Source organism: Otolemur garnettii, unplaced genomic scaffold (genome assembly GCF_000181295.1).
Source record: "Otolemur garnettii isolate 467f Iridium unplaced genomic scaffold, OtoGar3 scaffold00134, whole genome shotgun sequence".
Taxonomy (NCBI): domain Eukaryota; kingdom Metazoa; phylum Chordata; class Mammalia; order Primates; family Galagidae; genus Otolemur; species Otolemur garnettii.
The window spans coordinates 4,305,460-4,322,974 of NW_003852529.1; the positions used below are offsets into that span (position 1 = coordinate 4,305,460).

The 17,515-nt window shown below is 52.0% G+C and overlaps 1 protein-coding gene across 2 annotated transcripts in view; it reads left to right on the plus strand.

Moving 5' to 3' along the window:
* CARS (cysteinyl-tRNA synthetase) overlaps window positions 1-9,365 on the plus strand; it is a 58,625-nt gene extending 49,260 nt beyond the window's left edge. For both annotated transcript variants that reach the window (XM_003798364.3, XM_023518316.1), the window contains 5 exons: window positions 2,994-3,074; window positions 4,052-4,119; window positions 7,726-7,785; window positions 8,219-8,302; window positions 9,040-9,365. In XM_003798364.3, the coding sequence (XP_003798412.1) occupies window positions 2,994-3,074; window positions 4,052-4,119; window positions 7,726-7,785; window positions 8,219-8,302; window positions 9,040-9,174 (428 nt within the window). In that variant the 3' untranslated portion in view covers window positions 9,175-9,365. The remainder of the gene's footprint in view (window positions 1-2,993; window positions 3,075-4,051; window positions 4,120-7,725; window positions 7,786-8,218; window positions 8,303-9,039) is intronic.
* Window positions 9,366-17,515: the final 8,150 nt, after the last annotated feature.

The following is a 17,515-nucleotide window of genomic DNA, read 5'->3' on the forward strand; positions in this document are numbered from 1 at the left end:
CCTTAGGTGTACGTGGCTGGCGCCTTAGCCGGTTGAGCTATAGGCGCCGAGCCTAAATCAGTTCTTTATATACTCTGGATACTAGGCTCCGTGTGGTGGCTCATACCTGTAATCTCAGTCACTTTAGGAGGCCAAAGTGGGAAGATTGCTTGAGGCTAGTTCTTTGAGACTGGCCTGAGCAACATGATGAGGCCCCAATCTATATGAAAATTTTTTTTTAAATTAGCCAAGAGTGGTGGCGCATGCCTGTAGTCTCAGCTACTTGGGAGGCTGAGTCAGGAAAATCACTTGAGCCCAGGAGTTGCAGTGAGCTATGATGATACCACTGTACTCCAGCCCAGGCAATGCAGTGAGACCCTGCACCACCACCCCACCACCCACCAAAAATTGAAACTGGCTGGGAACTGTGTCTCACACCTGTAATCCTAGCACTCTGGGAGGCTGAGGTGGGTGGAACCCATTAGCTCAGGAGTTATAGACCAGCCTGACTAAGAATAAGACCTCGTCTCTACTAAAAATAAAAAAACTAGCTGGGTACTGTGGCAGATACCTATAGTCCCAGCTACTTAGGGGGCTGAGGTGAGAGGATCTCGAGCCCAGGAGTTTGAGGTTGCTGTGAGCTATGATGCCATAGCACTCTAGTCTGGGTGACAAACTAACCTCTTTATCAGATATGTATGACTTGCAAGAGGGCAGAGAAAGTCAGGCTGAGACATTCAGAGGAAGTTGTAAGCTAGATGGACAGGAGCAGGTCTCAGTATGACAAGGAGGCAGTGAGTTGCATCCAGATCCAGAGGACAGCGAGGGGCCTAAGGGGAGAGCATGTGTCCCTGTCCCCCATGGAGGTAGATGGGGAGGCCTTGAGGCTCCTGCTGTAATGGTCGTGTTACCTGTAGGGCTGAGCTGGAGCACTGACCTCACGGCCTCCTGGGACACCTGTGATGTGGCTGCAGGTGTGAGTGTGCTCTTCCTCATCGGCACGCCATTCAAGGGATTTTCAAAGGGTGAAGGACCAACAGTTACCTTGGCTCATGCCCCAGAGTCAGCCCCTCCTGGGTGGCTCAGGAGGGTGCACTCCCGGGAATAACACCCAAGGGGTACCTATAAAGGGCATTATTGCATCAGGGCTGTGATGGGGAGGCTGGAACAGAGGAATTGCGTGGCACATGCCTGTGGGTGGGGTCTTGGGAGCTCCCGAATGTGGGCGTTGCCATTCTTACATGTAACAGTGAATGAACTTGCATGGTGCCCACAGTGGCTGTGTGGCAGTCTCTGTCATAGGAACACATGGAAGAAGGACAGAAAGGTAACTGCAGCATGTGCGTGGTCAGAGTCGGGCAGGCAGGAGGACAGGGTGGGGGCAGGGGTAAGGGGAGCTGTTGTGCTGTGCAGCAGGGATAGGGTCCCTATGGGACACACGTGGGTCAGCAAGCCCTTCAGGCCTAGAATGAAGCTCAGGGATGTGGTGAGTCCAGCAAAACCAAGGTCAAGTTTCAGAGTGAAGAGTTACAACTTGGAGAATAGAAAGTTTCTGTCCTGTCAATCTAACTTAGGATGTTGTTTCATAACTTGATCCTCTTAAGTCTTTCTGAGGTGGGTTGGCATCCAGTTTTCCCACATTGTGTTCCCTGTGTGGGCGCTCAGTGTGCACAGGGACACAAAGTATTCCCTACCCTGCTGGCCAGACCCCACCTCTACTTTAGCCCTAAAAGGTGATGTCCCCCAAAACCTGTACTTCTAGGAAGCGTGGGCAGCTTTAAGCTCTGCACTCCCAGTGCAGCTGGGGTGGGTGGTCCTGGCTGAGAGTTCCTGGCCTGTTCCAGGACCATGTGTGGGCAGAAGTCAGGCCCCTGTGGGCTCCTGGGCCAGCCAGGAGGCCAGCCAGCAGCTGTTGTTTTTGCCTCTGGTGCTGAGAGAAAAAGTGACCCAGGTGGACAATGTCCACACAATGTCCACGCCACTCTTGAAGGACACCACCCAGTCTGTCTGATAAGATGTGTCTTTATTGGAAGTATCACTGTAAAACCAACAAGTCCTTCCTCCTTGGACTCTCCTGAACCTTCTACTCCTGCCAGCCAGTCTGGGGTGGCCACCTCCCTCGGGGGCTGGGGCCAGCCAGTGCTGATGTCATGCCAGTGGCAGAGCAGAGGCTTGCTGAAGTGGTATGTGGGTCCTGTCTCCAGGGCTCTGCCCTTCTCTGTGCTGTGGCCTGAAAGTTGGGCTAGACTGGTGTATGAAATGAGAGAATGTGGCAGCAGCTGTGGAGGTCACCCCACCCTCGAGATGTGGCTTCTGTTCCGAGACACACTTCACTCCGCTGAGTTCTGGCTGAGCACCTCTGGCCTGGAGGTGCTGGCTTTCCCCCACACTGAGCCCCTGAGAGCTCTTAACATCAGGGACATGGGGTGGAAGCTGCTATGATCCTCTCCCTGGGAGCGGGGGTGGGGGAGGGGATAGGCTACAGTGTGATCAGAGAGGAGCCCTCCCAGGACATAGGGAGACAGCAAAGAACAGGCCCAGAGCAGGTGTGGCTATGGGCCCCGGGCCTTGGGTAGCATGATTTGGATCGCCATGCCAGGGCAGTGGAGGTTTAAGAGTTCCTGGACTCTGCCCAGAGTGACTAGGGTACTTGGGGCAGCCTCTGAGCCTCACTGCTATGCAGTAAAAACATGTTTCCAGGAAACAAGCTCAGACCCTGGCTCTGGGTGGCCCTGACCTTCCCCCTCAGACAGCCCGTGTTGAGAGGCAGTGTGAGGGCTGCTGCCCATCTCTGGGGTGAAGCCTCAGGTTGGGTTCTGAGGCCTCAGGGAGCGGCTTCTGGGCCTGGGGTTGCACCATGCTCCAGAAGCAGCACCTGGGGCTTGCTAGCACAGCAGTGGGGTCTTGGCTCCTGTTTGCCTCTGCAGTGAGTCAGGCATGGGTGCCCACCCTCCCCACTGCTGGGAGGGTACACATGGTATGTGTCTAACAGAACCACCTTTCTTTGCCAACAGTCCCTGAGGTCCTGAAGCTCAGTGATGCCCTGCGGGATGACGTCCTGCCCGAGCTTGGGGTGCGGTTTGAAGACCATGAAGGTGCGTGAGCCCCTCGCTGTCTGTCCTGAAGTCACAAGCAGTTCCCCAACATGGGGTGGGGAAGCCCTGGGCACAGAGTTCTGGAGCTGAGCTAAGGGCTTGTGTGCCTGTGTGCGGATGAGGAACTCCACAGAGGTGCCATGCGGCTCTCTCCTAAGCGTGCCCCACGCTTGCCAACTGGTGGGAAAGGGCCTTGCCAGCACCTGCTGAGGGGTTAGAGGCTGCTGGTGGCCTTTTCTCCTGCTCTGTCCATGAGGGAGGTGAGCTGAGTCCTGCAGATTATCAGCAAGTTTCACGCTCGTCCTCTGGCTTTGTGGAGTTTTTTTGCCAGTCAGACAATTAGTAATTTTTATTAATTTTTATGAGTACCTAATTGTTATACATATTTACGAGATACCTGTGACATTTTGATACATGCAATGTATAAAGATCAAATAAGGACAAATAATCAAACATTGATTATTTCTTTGTGCCCAATTCCACTCTTGCAGTTATTTTGAAATATGACAAAATTATTGTCAACTGGAGTGGCCCTGTGATGCTAGCAAGCACTAGGTGCTAGCTCTTCTAGCACTTGCATGTGTGTTTGTGCCCAGACCCGTCCCTCCCTGCCCCTGCCTGCTACTCTCCCATTTTCCCACTTTGAGTGATTTCAGTCCCCAGGGGACTTGTCCTGTTTTTCTAGCTCCCAGCTGGTAGGACCTTCCCACCTCACAGTCTGCAAAGTCCTTTTCTGAGTAGGACTTCACTGATTTTGAGAAGATTTTGGTTTTTGTTTTTAATGTCTACTGGTTTGATCCAGTGGAATTAACTTTGCCTATCTGAGCAGTAAGGGAGGCTTACTCTCTGCTGCGGCTCTCTCTGCTGGGCCCTCAGCCTGACGGGGAGGTGCAGTGTGGTCTGGGCAGGGCAGGGCTGGCCTGGTAATGGGGAGGCCCCATTGCCCAGCTGCTTCTCATGGACTGCTTGTTTTTCAGGACTATCAACGGTGGTCAAATTGGTAGACAGAGACACCTTGCTAAAAGAGAGAGAAGAGAAGAAAAGGGTTAGTAAAATTTAACATTTGTTGAAAATATAAACATTGGGGTATTTTTATATAGTTTACTTTTAAATAATTGATGTTTAGGGCTATGCCTATCATCCCTAAACATGCCTATAATCCCTAGTGAGGGAGGAGGAGGGCAGGTGGACTGCCTGAGCTCACAGGTTCAAGACCAGCCTGAGCCAGAGTGAGACCTCGTCTCTAAAAATAGCCAGGTGTTGTGGTGGGTGCTTGGGAGGCTGAGGCAAGAGAATCACTTGACCCGAAGAGTTTGAGGTTGTTGGAGGACGCCACGGCACCCTACCAAAGGTGACAAAATGAGATTCTGTCTCCAAAAAAAAGGAAAAATTCATGGTTATTTTTTATTAAAATCACAGTAATGATCAAGTGGTCAGGATTTTAATAAATCTCAGCACTTTGGGAGGCCATGAGTTAGATACCAGCCTAAGCAACACAGTAAGACCTCATCTCTAAAAAGATTCTTTAAAAATCAGCTGGGCTTGGTGGTGGGTGCCTGTAGTCCCAGCTACTCAGGAAGCTGAGGTAGGAGGATCACCTGAGTCCAGGAGTTGGCGGTTACAGTGAGCTATCATCAAGCCACTGGACTCCAGCCTCAGTGACAGTGAGACCTTATCTCTAAACAACAAAATTAGGCCTTGGTGCTTGTAGCTCAAGCAGCTAAGGCACCAGCCACATACACCAGAGCTGGCAGAGTCGAATTCAACCCAGGGCCCGCCAAACAACAGTGACAACTACAACCAAAAAATAGCCAGGCGTTGTGGTAGGAGCCTGTAGTCCCAGCTACTTGGGAGGTGGAGGCAAGAGGATCACTTAAGCCCAGGAGTTGGAGGTTGCTGTGAGCTGTGATACAACAGTACTCTATCCAGGGTGACAGCTTGAGGCTCTGTCTCAAAAAAGAAAAAGAAAAAAATAACTGGTTTTATGAAAGAAAAAAAGTCCCAGTATTTATAAATGTCAGAAAGAAAAACTTAACTACATAGGTAACTACTTGACAATTTGGTAACTAGAAAAGAAAAATGTATCTTCTAAAGAAGGACTTCATTTTTAAAAATTAATGAGAGTTGGCTCAGTGCTTGTGGCTCAAGTGGCTAAGGCGCCAGCCACATATACCTGACCTGGTGGGTTCAAATCCAGCCCAGGCCCGCCAAACAATAATGACGGCCGCAACCAAAAAATAGCCAGGCGTTGTGACAGGTGCCTGTGGTCCCAGCTACTTGGGAGGCAGAGGCAGGAGAATCACTTGAGCCCAGGAGTTGGAGGTTGCTGTGAGCAGTGAAGCCACAGCACTCTACCCAGGGTGACAGCTTGAGGCTCTGTCTCAAAAAAAAAAAAAAAAAAATTAATGAGAGTAAATATTAGTCATTTTCAGTACACTGAAGCTGAGGTCCCACCTTACCCTGCATCTGTCTCCCCACCTCCTTCACATCCAGTCCCCTTACACACCTCTCAGAGGCTAACTAGCCAAGCAGAGCTATTGGCAGGCAGCTGGGAGGGGAGCCTGGGCACGAGCAAGTTTGGGGCTAGAGAATAAACAGCAGGCAGTAGAGAAGCTGTCTCCCCTGCTCCACTTGGCACTCCCTCTGTGCCCCAACACATGTTCTCAGGATCAGGGATCAGCCCTGCACTGAGGAACTCGGCAGGTAATGGGAGAGAAGACAGGAGCTAAAACATACAGTACCAGAGACACTGGATGCAGGGCATGGGGCGCCCTGGACTCTTGACCATGTAGCATGGGAACTATCTGCCTCCAGGCATGAGGGGACCCAGGAGACCACAGGGAGGAAACCACTGTGCAGAGGGCCTCTGAGAGGAACTCGGGAAGCTGAGTCAGCCTGGTTGGGATGTGCAGGGCCAGGGGCAGGAGTTGGTGCCTGGCCCTGGCCTGACCCCACAGTGCGGCCCGAGTGCCACTGCCAGTGAGAGCAGTGTGTGTTTGCAGCATCCCAGAGGATTAGCAGGCGGCACCCCAGGGAAAGCTCTAGTGCCAGTGGGGTATGGTCAGCAGATCATAGTGGTTGGCAGGCACAAAGGAGCTGGGCCTACTGCTGGGTCCGAAGTTTCACCTTCCCTCTCTCATCCCCTCACATTTGCTCATCTGGCCTTGGGCCTATCTTGGCCTGGGCATGGCCTATTCTGGGGCTGGCTCCCCCTTTGCTACACTCCCCGTCATGCACTCAGCAGCTGGCAGTCATCAGGAAGAGCTCTCTGTGGTTTGTCATAGTCCGTGTTTCCCAACCAAGGGACTCTTGTCACAACCAAGCCCCTGCTAGGAGGCACCCAGGACCGCAGTACTGTTGTGGGGGCAGGGGTTGTGCCCACACTCATGCTGTCCCCTCTCCTGGAGCATTCCCACCAGTTCATAAGCACCTCCCATCCTGATCTATAGGGGAAAAGCAGAAGCCTGGGGTGCCCCTGCCTCTCTAGTCTCAGCCTCTTACCCTGGCCAGCTCTGTCCTCCCTGCCTGAACCTCAGGAGCTCTTGGCCCTATCAGCCTAGCCCAGTCCAGGGGCTTCAAGACCTATGAGCCTTCCTGTGTCCTTCCCCCCCGCCTCCCGCTTTGCATGGGGACCACTAGCCTGTCCCTTCCCAATCTAACAGCCTCTCCACCTCCTATCACGTATTCTGTGTCGCCAAACTTGCTTGTGCACAGGCTCCTGTACCCAGCTGCCTGCCTGATAGTTCCACTTGACTAAGAGCCGAGGTGTGTAAGGGGACACATGACTTCAAACTCAGCAAACCTGTCCCTCCTTCCTGGCAGCAGAGGAACACTGTTCATGCAGTGTCCAAGCCAGAAGCTCCCGAGGTAGCCTCAGGCCTCCCTCACCAGCGCCCATCCCCTGCTGGGTAGGGCTCCTATCTCCTTATCCGACCCCCACGGCTGGCTGCCATGCCCTGACACCTGCTGGCCTCTGCTCCCCTCTCCCCATGCTACTATGGGGCCATGCTCCTTGCCTGCTCTGAGTTGGCCCTCATGGTGCCACCTGGTCACCACTCAGTGGAGCCCCTCCTTGGGCTAGGCTCGCTATCCTGGTCTGTTTCTTCTATTAGTTGTGCCTGGGCCTCTTTTTTTTTTTTTTTTTGGTAGAGGCAGAGTCTCACTTTATCACCCTTGGTAGAGTGCTGTGGCATCACACAGCTCACAGCAACCTCCAACTCCTGGGCTTAAGCGATTCTCTTGCCTCAGCCTCCTGAGTAGCTGGGACTACAGGTGCCCGCCACAGCGCCTGGCTATTTTTTGGTTGCAGTTTGGACGGGGCCAGGTTTGAACCCGCCACCCTCGGTATATGAGGTTGGCGCCCTACTCACTGAGCTACAGGCACCACCCTGTGCCTGGGCCTCTTAACATTGGTTTTGCCCATTCACTGCACACCTTTGTGTCTAGAGCAGAGCCAGGCACCCACAGGGCACCCACTGAGGGCCCCCAGAGGGAATGGACGGGGGTCTCTGTGCTACCTGAGCTCACAGCACCCAGCACATGGGTGGGTCTTCCCCCCATGAGATGGGCTGGCTCAGAGTTCAGCCCCCAGGAGGGGCTTGTTTTGCAGGGCCTGGTCAGCCTGTCATCAGGCTCTGTGCTCCTCCCCTAGGTTGAAGAGGAGAAGAGGAAGAAGAAAGAGGAAGCGGCCCGAAGAAAGCAAGAGCAAGAAGTAAAGCTCATCTGTCTGCTTTGAATGGGGCTGCCCTGGGCACAAGCGCACCGGCCCTGTGCCCTGTGCCTCTCTGCCACCACCAGCGAGGCCTGCTTAGGCTCTTTGCACGTCGTGCCCAGGGCAGGCCTGCAATGGGAAGGCTGTGCCTTTGGTCATGTCTCAGCCAGTTTTTATGAAATTACCACTGCTGTGATTGTTTTAACAACTTTCCCTCTACTCCTGTAGATAAAAATCTAGTTCATCTTTAAATTGTCCTTTCTTTAAGTTCCCACTGGCCTGGCGTCTCCTTTGCCATCTTTTATCGTTCTCTGAATCTGAGAGCTTGGGAACAAGTTCAGTACTGGATGTGGGAGTGGATGTCATGGTGTCAGGTGTGAAGAAGCCATGTGCCACTTGGTGGCCATGATGTGTCATGTGTCATGTGTTACAGGTGGCAAAGCTGGCCAAGATGAAGGTTCCCCCCAGTGAGATGTTCTTGTCAGAAAGTGACAAATATTCCAAGTTTGATGAAAATGTAAGAATTGTTTTCCTTCTCAGAACTTTATTAGACTACATTAAATTGGGGTGATGGGAATTTCTAACCTGGGCAAGTGGATTTTCTGTCTGGAGTAAAATTTTAAGGTAGACTAATCACCAGCACCTGCTCTAGGTCTAGGCCTCCTGTGCCAAGTGCCAAGTGCCAAGAGCGTCCAGCTCCCAACAGGCTGTCCAGCAGGGCAGGCTGCTTCCACCATGGTGTGGGCAACCTCTGGCCCCAGCACTGGGTGTCCTAGCCCAGGCTTAGTTTGGAATAGCTTAGAATGGGTCTGCAGCTCACACAGGCCCCTACAAGCCAGCGGAGGCACTATGGCCTAGAGATGATTCAGCTCCTGGGCTCTTCATCATGTCATCCATGGCCCCAGCCCCCAGACCCTGAGGCCTCTCCCTGCTGGTTCTGTAGAGGTACTTGCTGCAAACCTTTGAGCCACATCAGAACTGAACTGCCCTGAGCCCTGGTGGAAGCAATCTTCGCCCCAGGGCCTCCCTAGATTCTGGCCACTCCACTCCTGTCTCAGCCGTGAGAGCCACTGCACCCAGAGTGGTGTGGTGACTAAATGCCCAAGCAAGAGGATGTGGCTAATTATCCCTGAGTCAGACGTGGCTACTTTGGGGGAGATGAGCACTTGGATACCGAGGAGGTGGAGGCGAGGCAGGGCTGTGTCACTTAGTGGTATAGGGGAAACTGACAGCCTTTGTGCTCTGGCATTTCAGGGTTTTCCCACACACGACACAGAAGGCAAAGAACTGAGCAAAGGGCAAGCCAAGAAGCTGAAGAAGCTCCTCGAAGCTCAGGAAAAGCTGTACAGGGAGTACCTGCAGATGGTACAGAATGGAAGCTGCCCATGAGGGCGCATGGGACGGACTCTAAAAGAAGCCATTGTGGACCAGCGGCTCTTCTCTGCCTCAGTGATGACATCCCAGTGCTCTGAGCATGTTTGCAGTTGTCCTCGTGTCCTAAATTAAGTTATGTTCACATAGGCTCATGTCTTCAGCAGCTCTGAGACACTAACAATAAATTCTTCTTGACAGTGAGACCCGTGCCACCCTCTCTGCCTCACCCTGCACGATCAGCACCTGGCAGGAGGCCCAGCGGCCAGACAGGCCGCTTGGTCAGCAGGTCATGACTTAGGTGTCGGGTCAGTTGAGCCGCTTCAGCCAGCCAAGGACTTTCTCCTCTACACTGATGGCTATCAGCTAATCTCTGGTGTGTTGGGCGCATTTGGAGGTATTTGAGTAGGAAAAGACAGGCTCAGCCTGGCAGCACCCACTGAGCCCCAGACAAAGGCTGCTCAGCCCGCCTGGGTCCTGATGAGTGAGCACATCAAGGCTCCCCAGAGCCAGACACGTTTGAGGGCTGGCAAAGCGGAGGCTCAACAGGTGGCCCATGATCTGCTCAAGACTGGAGATGGCAGGTCCAGGATCTGCACGGCAGATGGTTGAGGTTGGGGGTCGGGGTGCATCTCAGCACAGCAGGGGTTGTTTGTCCCAGGGCACAGCATTAAAGGAACGCCTCTGCCACTGTGTCCACACTCTGTACTTACTGGACTGGGAATCATCAACTAGACATGGATGAGCCTCACCATCCCTAGTTGATAAGGGTGGGAACAGGATCCAGACCAGATCCATCATGACAAAAGACAGTCATTGGTGCTGGCAATGGCCAAGCCAGGCACAGTATCCAAGGCACGTCGAGGATGGCAGTGGCCCTAGGGTGGGGAGTGTGGCCTGTTTGCCTGCAGGGGTGCAGATCCCTCATCCCTGCAATCCCACCTGCAGGAGGCTGTCCTGGAGGCACACTGTGCCTACGGGGATGTCACAGATATGCACTGTTTGCTGCCAGCCCATGGCCTACAGGAGGATGGAGCCAACTTGTCTGTGCATTAGTGGGAGCACCTCAGGAGCACCCCCGTCAGTCATGCAGGGAGCATTGACCGACCCAGTGAAGACAGCCCCTGTGTTCTGTGTTGCTATGTCTGTTTTTTCAAATTTCTCTGTATTTTACACACCAAAAAAAAAAAAAAAAAAAATTAAACCAGTGCAGACAAAAGTCTCCAAAGCCAAATGAAACAAGCTTGTTCAGTTATCTCATGCTACATAACAAATAACCCCAAAAATTCACAGCTAAGACTGCCGACCATCATCTTATCAACTCGTATGGCTCTGGGTTGATGAGGTTCAGCCAGTCAGTTCTTGGGGCCTCTCTTTTGGCGCAGGCAGACAGGGAAGGTTTATACCTGGGGCGCAGGCTGGGACTGCATGGGCATCTCAGGTCTCTAACTGGTCTTTCTAGCTTGGTGCCTTCAGGGTGGCTGCATTTCACTCCAGAAGTTTTGGTCCTGGGAGAAAGAGAAGCTCTATGTCTTTTTGGACTCTGACCTTGGAATCATGGCCTGACTTCCACAAAGTTCCGCCCAGGTCCAAGTGAGGGGCACAGACACCACCCTGGCTGCCATGTGCCGCCTTCACACCCAACACCATGACGGCCTGGCATAACCAGGTTGCAGAAGAGTATGAGGGATGGGAAATGCTGCTATTTCAGAAGGCACTGTCTGCCACAAAAACATACATCAAATTGGCAACCTCAGAGAAAAGGACTTTAGCTGATCAGAGAATTGGCCACATGGCTGTACATTTCTAGTGGGGCATCTTCTAAGGTCAAAAACATGCAGAGAGCAAAATTAATAACATGCAGCGGTCAAAATTAATAGCTTTGTCATTAGTAGCAATATTGGCATTGTTTTTCTTTGATACTCTATTCTAAGATGAAGCAAATAAAAACACTGATGTCAGCATCCAAAGTTCTTTTTGTTTTAAGAGACCGGGTCTCACTCTGTCACCCTGGTATTACAACTCACTGTAACCTCGAATTCCAGGGGCTCAATTGATCCTCCTGCCTCAGCCTCCAAAGTAGCTGGGATTACAAGTGCCTGCTACCACACCCACCTAATTATTTTTGTAGAGATGGGGTCTCACTATGTTACTCAGCAGGCTGGTCTCAAACTCCTGGACTCGGAGATCCTCCCACCTCAGCCTCCTGAATTGGTGGAACATCAGGTATGAGCCACTGCGCCTGACAAATTTTTAATGTAACAGAAAAAATACAAGTATAAAAATCAAAGACGTGAAGGAAAATCCCTATACTCCTAAATACAAATTGGAAAATGGCATATGAACTAACACTTTACTAGCTGTGTAGATTAGAAAGATGCCAGGAGCAAGGCAATCCTGGTCACAGTGAGTACTCTGCTGCCCAGATTTGGAGCTCTAAAAGCCACCCCTCCCAAGCAGAAGTAATAGAGCCCGGACCCTCTGTGCAGAGCAAAGATGCTTCTAATAGCCAAGGGAGTCATGTCAAAAGGACACAAGATGTGCCAATGTCACATAGCAGCTGGCAGAAAAGCCACTCTCAGAGGCCACTTGCTGTATGATAACATGAAGACATTCTCGGGCGGCGTCTGTGGCTTAGTGGGTAGGGCGCTGGCCCCATATATTGAGGGTGGTGGGTTCAAACCTGGCCCCGGCCAAACTGCAACAAAAAAATAGCCGGGCGTTGTGGCAGGCGCCTGTAGTCCCAGCTACTTGGAGGCTGAGGCAAGGGAATCACCTAAGCCCAGGAGTTGGAGGTTGCTGTGAGCTGTGTGATGCCACAGCACTCTATTGACGGCGATAAGGTGAGACTCTGTCTCTACAAAAAAAGAAAAAAAAAAAAAAGACAACATTCTCGAATTCCAATTTCTAGGGATACAGAACAGGCAGTCACTGCCGGGGCTGGGATGACTGCACAGGGGCAGCAGGGGTCTTTGTGGCGTGCTTCTGTGTCCTCACTGTGGGTGATGAGCTGCCAAACCACACTGAAGATGTGCACTGTGTTCACACAAGGTGTGCCCGCCAGAGGAACGGCTCACAGTACCTCTTAGCACTTTTTTTTTTTTTTTGAGACAGTCTCACTTGGTAGAGTGCTGTGGCCTCATAGCTCACAGCAACCTCAAACTCTTGGGCTCAAGCGATTCTCTTGCCTCAGCCTCCCAAGTAGCGGGATTATAGGCACCCACCATGATGCTCAGCTGTTTTTAGAGACAGTGGTCTCACTCTTCCTCAGGGTGGTCTCAAACTCCTGAGCTCAGGCAATCCACCCACCGCGGCCTCCCAGAGTGCTGGGATTACAGGCGTAAGCCACTGCACCCCCAGCCCTCAGCATTGCTTTTGCAACTTCTTGGGTATCTATAATTATTCTGAAATAAAAAGCCTTTAGGAGGTCTTAGAGGCCAAGTTGGGGACAATGTGAAAAGAATGATTAATTAAAACCCAGGCATCTATGTTTACTCTCAAAAACAGAGAAAATATGAGTCTGTCACCACTGGAGGTGGCTCCTTTCTTTACAGACTTACTTCGTGTGAGAGACAGAATTAAGCTTTTCTTTTTGTAGAGACAGAGTTTCACTTTATCACCCTCAGTAGAGTGCGGTGGCCTCACACAGCTCACAGCAACCTCCAAATCCTGGGCTTAGGCGATTGTTCTGCCTCAGCCTCCTGAGTAGCTGGGACTACAGGCGCCTGCCACAATGCCTGGCTATTTTTTTGTTGCAGTTTGGCTGGGGCAGGGTTTGAACTGCCACCCTCGGTATATGGGACTGGCGCTCTCCTCAGTGAGCCACAGGTGCCGTCCAGAATTAAGCCTTTCTCCTTTTTGCAACTCTCCCCAGACCCCTGGGAAGTCTGCCAAGCCCCTCCCAGGCACCATCCTACCCTGCACTCTCTTGCCCTCAAGCTGCAGCAGATCTTTCTGGATCAAGATGGGGTGGAAATTTTTCTTGTATAATATTAACTTGCCAGTACAGAGTTTCTTTTGTGTACACAAAAGCTCCGTTCAGCGTTAAGAGCCAGATTTACATCTTCCGACCAATCTTTGGTGTTTTTGCTATAAAAAAATGCATATTATTTAAAAATCAAATATACTTTTTCCCTCTTCTCACTGCTGCACTTGTCTAGTCCTTTTTAAAAAAAAAATTAAATGAACATAATATAGGAAATTACTAGTATGAAAAAGAAATGGAAAGGTCCCATGCCCCTGCCTCTCAGGGAGCACCCTGTGAGAGTGTGGGGCACCTGAGGGAGACACTGGAGAACCCACTCCCAGTTGTGCCTGCCTTTTCTGCATGGAGCGGCGGATGTTCACTGAAACCCATGTGCTGGGAGACCTGCTACACCCCCATCGGAGCCCCCCTTATTGAGGAAGATGGCATCTCTAAGGCCCAGCATTCTGGCTGGGGGTCATTTGGGGAGCAGCATCTTACAGTCAGTGGGCAGCAGTGGCTTGGCCAGGGCCTTGGGGGGGGTCCTCTGTTTCCTCTGTAGAAGGGGGACAAGGTGTGCCGTTGTAAGTATCGTACAGCTAATGGTACAGCCGTCAAGTGCCAACCCTTTCATGGGTGCTGGTCATGAGAAGGACAAAGACACTATATCTGTCTGGAGCTGTTTTGGAGGGGAGGCAGCCTCTGGAGGGGACTCCTGAGCTCCAAGTGGTGGGAGGCAGAGGAGACAGAAAAACTGCTGACAAATGTGTACAGACCAGAGGCCAGCAGGACCCCTGGGGACGAAACTGGCAGAATGCCAAAAGGCCTGGGGCTGCCCAGAGTTCTAAGCCCAGCTGTTCTTAGCCCTGTTGCACTTCAGCATTATCTGGGGACTTTTAAACCAGTGCCCACCCCTGTTCCAATTCCCTGGTGGCCAGCAGGGCAGCTGGGCAGAGCTCACTGGTGCAATGAGGGGCAGAAGATGGACCCTGGGCAGCCAGACTGTGTGATGATGGTGCTGAGTTCCTGGAGGATGGGACCCTCCTGGCTGCAGAGAACTCTGGCCTCTGTCAGGGTAGTGATTAGCCAGAAAGAATTCTGCCGGTGGCATGACTAAGAGACCAGATATGGGCATTGGCACCACAAAAGCCTTGGCCTTTGTCTGGGGTGACAGGGACAGAGGTGAGCAGGTGTCTTCAGGGAGGAGGTAAAACTCAGCAAGATGCAGTTTTCTTCCTGTTGGGTGAGAAACAGAAAGCACCCTTGGGGTCCTTGGGGTCTTGGTCCAGGGCGGCTCCTTCAGATAGAAGGGCCCAAAATACTGAGAACCAGCTTATAAAACTGAGTCAAGATGGGTGTACACTGTCCCTGAGCAGCCAGAGGGGTGCCATTAGGGTGGTGTCTCTCTCCAGGTCCCTGGGAACTGCATCAGGGCCTACCAGGGTAAGGGCCGGTGAGGGGCCCTGGTGGGAGGTGGGCAGTGGGAGGCCTGCTCCCAACCCTTGGCCCCAGCACAGCTCATAGCACTGGGTGTAAAGTGCCCAGGGAGGCTGCCTCACAGAGCCACATCTCAAGAGGACAGGCAGTTGGCACATTCTGGGACAGAGGATATACTCAATTGAATAGTGTCCCCTCAAAAGCATGTCCACCTGGGACTCGTGAATGTGACCCTGTTTGAATATAGGGTCCTTGCAGTTGTAGTTAGCTGAACATGAGGTTATCCTAGAGTGAGATGGTCCCTACATCCAATAAGACTGGTGTTTCACAGGAAGAAAAGATACAGAGATCCTGTCATATAGGGAAGGAGGCCAGGTGGCCACACACCCAGAACACTTAGAGACCCCAGAGGCTGGAAGAGAGCAGAAAGAATTCTGGAAAGCCTCAGGGAATGTGGCACCACTGCACTGACTCCCCAGGACTTGGGAGAGTGGGTTTCTGTTGTTTCCAGCCCCCAGGAAGTAGAGGCATTTTGCTCTCTGTCACAGAAAAACACATCTAATACAATTTAGTGCTTTACTAAAATATATCCATGGCCAGGCACAGTGGTTCATGCCTGTAATCCTAGCACTCTGGGAGGCTAAGGCAGGTAGATTGCTGAGCTCACAAGTTCGAGACCAGCCTGAGACAGACCAAAACACCATCTCTAAAAAATTGTTGGGTGTCATGGAGGACACCTGTAATCTCAGCTACAGAGGCTGAGACAAGAGAATTGTTTGAGCCCAAGAGTTTGAGGTTGCTGTGAGCTGTGGCACCAGGGCACTCTACCAAGGGTGACAAGTGAGATTCTGTCTCAAAAATAAAATATATCCAGCGAAGACAGAGAACAGAAAACACAGCCACAGTGCAGGTGAGTGAGGGACAGCAGCATGTACTTTCATAATCAGACATTTTGCAGGTCTCAATGGGCTACTCCACAGGAGACCGACTACATGGGGTTTTTACCGCCATTTCTGCTGGAGAATTCCAGACCCATCTACTTCAGGATCTGAGGAAGTGCCAGGTCTGGGTGGAGGGTGCTTGGGAGGGTGTGAGTGCCCACCTGCCAAGGAGGCCCTGTGGCGGTTGCAGCCCGCCGCAGTCATCACCACTCCTAACCCTAATCCCCAGCCATGCTAAGCTATTTGTGTCACCTGGAATGTGCTGTGCTGCTGGTCACTCCTGCACATTGTGGGACATTAGCTAGAGAGCACCTCTTCCTCTAGGGACCCCTTCTGATGGGGGCAGAGCAGGAGGTGCCCTGATGGAAGGAAAGCAAGGGAGGTGACAGCCCAGTGGGACCCGAATGACAGGAGAGAGCTAATGAAAGTAGAGAGAACTTTGGCATTATTTACAGCCTTTGTCCAAACCCTTGAGTGTCCCAGGGGGCAGGCTGGGGGGTCAGGACAACAGGAGATGGGAACGGGTGGACTCTACTGTCCCAGGTCAGGTCTGTTTCTTCCAGGTAGTGTCCAGCCACAAGCTGTCTCCTCAGCCTTGGGCTAAGTATACAGACACAGGGGCTGCTCCCAGATGCAGGGGGTTCACTTGAGAAGGGTTTTCACCCTGAGCACAAGGCCCCTGAGGGACCAGATGTCACCCAGGGAGGCACAATGCAGACTGAGCCACTGAGCAGGGATTGAAGGGAAGCGCTGGGCTCCAGCTCTGAGCCTCCCCAAGCCTTTGGGCAATTAGTGACCTTCCCTTCTGCCTGGCCTCTGTACACACAGGTGGTGGATGACAAGACAAGTGTACCTGCATCAAGCTGACCTTTCACCTAGTGTTGTTCTGACCCTCCCTGAACCCCTGTGAAGTGGATACTACAAACATCATTTTACAAGTGGGGAAACAGGAGACACGGCTACCTGCCCAAAGTTACCAAGTTAGAATTTGACCTCTGGGGTTTTACCCAGGATTCCCTGCCTTATGACCCCTGACTTTCTATACATCTCACTGGCTGTGGCTTCCAAAAGTTATGTTCAAGTCCTCCCTGGTGCCTGTGTATGCAACATTTGTAAAGAATATGGAAATATGGTCTTTGAAGATACAATCACGTTAAAATGAAGTCATGATGGTGGGCCCTAATCCACTGAGAGTCCTTGTAGGAAAAGGAAAAGGAGATAGATAATCTAGCCTAGGCAACCAAAAGACCCAACTCTACAAAAAATAAAGGAATTCAGCTGCATGTGGGTGGCAGACACCTGTAGTCCCAACTACTCAGGAGGCTGAGGCAAGAGCACAGCTTAAGCCCAAGAGTTCAAGGATGTAGTGAGCTATGATTAAGCTACTGTGCTCCAGCCTGGGTGACAGAGACCCTGTATCTAAAAACAAATAAACAAACATAAATAACAGAAGATAAGAGAAATGCACATAAAGTAAATCCATAAGCCACAAGCCAAAGAACCAGCAGAAGCTGGGAGAGACAGGAAGGCCCCTCCCCTTGAGCTTTTGTAGGGGGAGAGAGCATGTCCCTGCTAACGCTTTATAGTCTCCAGCACTGTAAAGAACCCATTTTTGTTTTTTCAGCCACACAGTTTGGGGTACTGTGGTACAGCAGCCACAGGAAACTAATACAGAATTCTCAATGCCATTACAGATAAAGAGGCTTTGGGTGGCTGTCGCCCCATTCCCAGGAACCATTGAAGCGACCCTAGAGAAAGATGCGACCTCCTACAGGTGCCTGCCCCAAGGAACAGGCCGAGCTCCCTATGGGGCTCCACCCGCCGGGAAGCGCCCCCCGCCCCCCAGCCCCAACATCCAGTCACAGCCAGATCCAATGACTGCAAATTGATTTGAACCTTATTAAGTAAGAGGGAAGGCTCGGCGCCTGTGGCTCAACCGGCTAAGGCGCCAGCCACGTACACCTAAGGTGGCGGGTTCGAATCCCCAGCCCGGGCCCGCCAAACAACAATGACGGCT